Below are 6,226 nucleotides of genomic sequence, written 5' to 3'. Positions count from 1 at the left end.
CCCCCCCCCCCCCCCCCCCGGATCCCCTCTTGTCTAATCCTTCTTTTCCTTCTATTTGGACAAGACAAGATAGGAAGAATATTTTTATTAGGACAATGAGCAAAACTAAGCCAGCAAACTAACAAAGAGAGTGTAGCATTAACAAGGTATGCTGGGGGTTAGAAATATGAAACCTGATGGTGGCTGTAATAAAATTGAAAATAAACGGTTTCTGCAAGGCAAGAGAAAATAAGTTGTCAGAAATCATTGCTTAAAAAATTATTGAATGAACTGGATAAGGACTCTATAGAGAAAGGGAGGGGGGAAGAAAAGGAAGTCGTACCTGCAACATCAAGCGAAATTCTCTGACAAATAAGATGGTAGCAATGGCTGCAAAAAGAGAAAGCACATAACAGGTAAAGCAATGTTGCACTGATCAATACAGAATTTGAAATATGAGAAACAAATTCCAGCATTAAAATCACAAATAAAAGAGGGAGGGGAGGAATCAAAATTGTTAACTTATCCGAAAGTCAATTTTTCCCAACCAGGACAACTGTAAGAACGGAAAATTACGGAGTGGATAGAGGTATGAAATCCCTAAACTAACCTATACATGCTCAGCGTGTACCCTTAAATGTTGCAAGCATGCTGGCAGCAGTGGAGTAAGGTCCAGCTCACAACGAGAAGAAAAAGAAACTTGGAAAGCTCCATTGAGGTAAAAAGAAATAGTTTTATTTTTTTGGGTTCATGATCGAGACTAACAGTTGTGCACATAGAACTAAGGGCTAATTTGCATATCAGTACAACAACAGCTATGATTAAATCCTGAACTAGTTGGGAAAGCTATATGAATCCTTAATATATCCCACTCAATTTGAAACTGATTCCTTCAATACTTGATCATTTGTCATTTAAGACAAATAAGGGATCTCTAACACTTGAGATTCTCTGCTTCTTTTACTGATATTGCAAGTTTACTCGTCTTCCCTACATAGTGGCATCGTTTCCATATGACAATTACATGCCAAATTCACAAGCAATTAATGACACCCTTTGCTCAAATTGGTAATAGCAAACTAATACATGCACCAAATAAATCAGAATATTCTTGTACGAGTTGCATATAGGTGTTAGAAAGAGCACATGTGGAGTGGAGAGTAAATGAGGATATATGGTCTCTCAAATGCTAACCTGCCTGTCCCTTTAAAGCTAGTGAAGTCGACTCTCCACTTCTCCATGATCGTAAACTTGAGACGCTTAAGGCCAAAAGAGCACCTCCAAGTACAACACCAAATCTAAGGGCAGCAGTGCTTCCACTTAGCATGAAGTACAAAAAGCCACCAGCAGAAAGAAGAGTTCCTGCAGAGCATCACCAAGGCAGCGAAAAAGCTAAAGGCTTCAAGACATTGCATGCTTCATTCTAAAGAACTTAAACTAATAGTAACCCAAACAAAATCATGAAACAACTTATAAAAACAAAATTTTAAAACTGCGTGTCGAATGGTCCCTTACTACCACATTTGGAAAGATAACTTCTACATACCGTAAGGTATTCCCACATAAAAGTCTCGCACTTTCGACACGTCATTCAATTCATCTGCAGAGGAAACAAATGTTTCAACAATATCCTTCACAGGTTCAGGTGAGTTCTCAGCAGCAGTGGTTAAATATTCTTTACTCTCCTCACTAATTTCCTTTGCAATTATAGTCCAATCTTCTCTTGCCTTATCCGCTTGAATTTTTAATTTCTCAGAAGTTTCTTTCAAAATGATCATAGCTTTATCGGAATACACCTCATATGCTTCTTGTGACACAGCTTGCACCTTCATCGCTTGTTCTTTGAAGGAAGCTAGGGTCTGTTTCCAGGCTTCTTCTTGCGCTTCAGCCTCCTCCTTAAGATCATTATTGTCCTTCTCCAATTCAACATCTGAAGGCTTCTGAAAATATGAAAACCTTTGATTCATAAACATGAAAGAACTATGCTTAACATCATAATGATCAATATAGATCAACAAAACATAGTCATACACACCGATTAAACATACTACTCCTCTCTCAATAAAATCCTAATTTGACTTGCTTGAGTTTAAGAGTGAAATATTGGAATCGATTATCATATTAAGTTTGCTTGGAAGTTTTTAGAATAATAGCTTGAGATGTAAAGAAAGTGGAATAGTTATACAAACACATGTCGCACCAAGTTTGATATAATAAAAAAACATAAACAGTTTAGTTTTGTTTGTTTTATATATCAAACTTGATGTAGCATGTTTTATTATTCTTCTCAAGAAAAACGTAAAAACAGTTTATACTACTACAATATTTGGAGAAGAAAATATTTTCCATTTAAGCAAACCAGTCAATCTTTGGGGTGGACCAGAAAGGAGAGAAGGCCAACTTAATAACAAAGGGGATAGCATATAGAGCTCTGCTTAATTCTCAAAACACACTTGTTTTCTCTATACAAATAACTAAATGTGTGTGTATGTCGATAAAATATAGATATATTCTTTCTATTCTCAACTGTCCATACCAGCCTACTCATTCAAAACAATGGTAAGAAATGTAAAGAAGTTGGTTAAAAAAAAAGACATCAGGTTGATGTAACATAAAATAATGCTACCTCTGTCCCAAAAGAAATGGCAGGCTTCGAGGTACGAGGGTAGAGCATCTAAACTTCTATGTGAATTCAGCAGTTCATCCCTCAATTTTTTTCACATATAATTTACATATTTAAAGGTACTATATATACTACAATGATTATGTACAACTCTTTCGGTTTGATGTTTAACTGCCTACAAGCAAGTATAAGCTTGCAAAAGAAACAACAACTTGTAATTCCCATTTTATAAGCTTTTCCCAGCATTTTTGTATGTAATGTAATCTGAAAATAGCAATTGGCGACCGTGTTCTAGGCCTCACATTATACTCAACCACATAAAAAGGTGAATGAAAGGTATACCGAAAAGGAGTAGCCCAGTGGTCAACAAAGTGGGTGTAAACCGTGGGACCACAGTTCAAATCCCAACAGAGATTAAAAAAAAAATCTCATTTGCCTAAGTTACCTAGTACTTATGCAGGGAGGTAGTACGTACTGGTGGAATAGTGAAAGTTGCCGCAAGTTGGCCTGAACACCTAGTGTGTCAATTGGGAATACACATTAAAGACTTCCACTAGGAGTTTGAATAGTATAATACATTTTGTATGACCTTAACCAATTTGGAAGGTACCTCAACGTTTGAGAACACTCCAATAATATTAAACTTTTATGTGGTATTTTTGTGTTTTTTTCTAATGATCGTGGTGCACCTCGATCGACTAATTCCACGGGATACCTGAGACCTCCCCCACCAGCAACAGAACTTTTATGTGATATTTTCTCTACTAAACTAGCTTCTCCACCCCTGATACAACACCGTAATATAAATGAGAGGAGGGAGTACTAAAAATCTTTGGTCCATGACCAATGCCTAAGTTGATCCGATACACGTGACCTACTAAGCACAAAAAGTCATCACGGAAATAAGAAAAATTTGCACCCTTTTTCCTCTGAAAACAGCCATTGATAAATGCTCAATAAGAAAATCTTCAAAAACAATAGAAATTCTTGACAATTGTTGGTATTAAGAATATAAATCCATTACTTTCGACTGCAATGGAGAAGTTGAAAACTCCTCATTTTACAAACAAAATCATAATAAATGAAACAACTCCATTTAGGAAATTGCAAGTTAAATGAATATCACTCACCGATTCCTCATGTGAAGCTGCGAAGGGGAGAATCGTTCTATTCCTAAAACTATGTTGAGCCAACGGAACCAAGCCGGAGCGGAAGCCAAAGCCAAGGCTAAACTTGGAAACAGACCTAACCACAAGGGAAGTTCTTACATTACAGAGTCTCTGAGTGGAAGTAAGGCCTAGAGATGTAGGAGTATAAGAAAGCGCCATTGAAGAAGCTTTGTTTAAGAGAGGAGAAAGGCTAGGTTTAGGGTTTGTCAAAGTTTACACAGAAGTGGGGAGTGGGACGTAGGTAGCTGAGATGGCTAACTTTTCTCAAAAATATCACCTGAGTTTTGAGGGAAAAAAGGCAAAGGTATTGTGACACGTAATAAGACACATGACCCTACTGAATCTGTGACCTGGTAAAACTGTGGACTATTCTTTGCTTCTCAATTAGGATACAATAAAACTTCATTATAAATTAATACTTGATAAATTAATAATTTTTTTAAGATAATATTTTTTTCGAATCTCAATTTGCGCTAATGAAAAAATAACTCATTTCAATAAGATAATAACATAATATATTTTCAGAAGACCCCTATATAAATATATGGTCCTATTAATATTATAAATTAATAATTCTTTAGATGTACAAATATATCTAAGACGATTTAGTGAAATGTGAGTTAAACTTTAAATCTAGTTGAAGGTTCATCTTTAACTTTTCTTATTACATCCAAAAGTTTTGATGTTGTCTTTTCGAACTACATCATAATATTGTGAAGAGTTCTAGATAAGATAAGTGTTTTCTTATGCATAACTGGTTCTAAAGGTATCGTATCATCTACAATTTCATCGTCAATATTATTTTTTATGATATCCACAATTTCTTTCAAGCTCTGGATCACTGAATATGTATCATTTTCACTCAGATAATTCAATAAGTTATTGACGTCCATTTTATTGCGCTAACCGAAATCATTAATCATAACCTCAGCTTCATGAATGACATTTTCACAAGTGGGTGGATTCATTCAAATTCTCTATAATTTCATCCTCCAAATATATTTTGTACTGTCAAAAATAATTTTTTGTTGTCTTTTACTGAAAATTTGTCGTCCAAGCCAAGATTGTCAAATTCATAACATCCAAAACATTATTTTTTCTTGGATTGGTTGCAAGTCTCACATTCATAAACTACTAATATCCTACGATAAAACATGTTCCGATAATACATCTTGAAAGCTTTTATTATCTGAGTATCATAAGGTTGATCTCAAAACACTCGATAAATTAATAATTATTTAATTTATTGATTAAATAATACATCTATAAAATAATAATATTTTACGATCCCAATTATATTAATTTAGTGAGATTTTACTGTATTATCAATAACAATAGTCTTTTTTATTTATTTATTAGCTAATTTGTCCATCTCATTAAGCTTAGAAATAATTCTTATAGGATACTCCATCAAAATGATTCCAAATTAAAATATTTGGTATATTTACATTTACATATCTCATAAACTTTAATGATTTTAAAAGTCCTACTATTTGATTACTTTATCTTCTACTTATCTTAGCACTTGTTCTCTAATTTAATTGGTCAATTTTATTAGCTTCTCGATTATTAAATGATTTTTTATGAAATAGTCAAATGTCATTGTAACTATTTTTAAAAAAAATCAAATATACAAAATTTCAATTTTAGAGCAAATATATACTCTCTAAAGAGCTTCATGATGTGAAGATTTATTAAAATTATAATGGATTAAATCTAATGGTGAGTTTAAATAAGGCAAACTTGTTAACAAACAACAAAATATATATTTAAAAAAAATAAAATACTAAACCATATAAAACAACTAAATAAGAAAAGACAGAGAATGAGGCATACATAAATATTTGATGATATTGTTAAAATTTGCAACGTCTCATGACATAAAAAGGATCCAAATTCTAACAAAAAAAGAAGATATAAATTTACAAATTTCATAAAACACAGCCAGCAAACGACTACATTGATTGTCCCTTTGTCATCAAGATCGAATTAGTCAATTTGAAGATAAATTACTTTAATGCCAATGCAGATATTAGATTATATTCCCTCTATTTGTTTTAATATGTCATCAATTTCTATAAATAGTTGATCTATAATACTTGACATATCATAAAATCAATGCATAAATTACTATATTGTTCCTTTTTTTTTACCCATGTGAGTTATTAACCTTGTAAATATACATTTGACCAACTTAGAAAAGCTTAGGCCATCTCCAACCCTATCCTCTATTGTACTCTCCAAATATAGAGTTTTCTATTTTTTCAGACAACCAACTCCAACCCAATTCTCTATTTTACTCTCTAAAAAGAATCTTTTTCTCTCCCCTCAATATTACATTATTATTTTTATTTCATTTTTATTTTCTTATTTCATAATATAAATCATTTCTTCTCTTTCCAAATAATCACTCTATAATCTTTATGTGATTAAAATTTCATTTTTTTTTTCAAAT

At 32.8% G+C, this 6,226-nt stretch overlaps 1 protein-coding gene across 2 annotated transcripts in view; it reads right to left on the bottom strand.

Moving 5' to 3' along the window:
• Positions 1-4,043, bottom strand: part of LOC125870769 (protein FATTY ACID EXPORT 3, chloroplastic) — a 7,605-nt gene extending 3,562 nt beyond the window's left edge. For both annotated transcript variants that reach the window (XM_049551278.1, XM_049551279.1), the window contains exons 1-5: positions 3,733-4,043; positions 1,526-1,919; positions 1,174-1,341; positions 323-369; positions 174-211 (exon numbers count right to left, since the gene is read on the bottom strand). In XM_049551278.1, coding sequence (XP_049407235.1) covers positions 174-211; positions 323-369; positions 1,174-1,341; positions 1,526-1,919; positions 3,733-3,930 — 845 coding nt within the window. In that variant the 5' untranslated portion in view covers positions 3,931-4,043. The remainder of the gene's footprint in view (positions 1-173; positions 212-322; positions 370-1,173; positions 1,342-1,525; positions 1,920-3,732) is intronic.
• Positions 4,044-6,226: the final 2,183 nt, after the last annotated feature.

Source organism: Solanum stenotomum, chromosome 7 (assembly GCF_019186545.1).
Source record: "Solanum stenotomum isolate F172 chromosome 7, ASM1918654v1, whole genome shotgun sequence".
In the NCBI taxonomy this organism is placed as follows: Eukaryota; Viridiplantae; Streptophyta; class Magnoliopsida; order Solanales; family Solanaceae; genus Solanum; species Solanum stenotomum.
The sequence above is the reverse complement of the archived record's forward strand: the minus strand, read 5'-3'. Positions and strand labels throughout refer to the sequence as shown.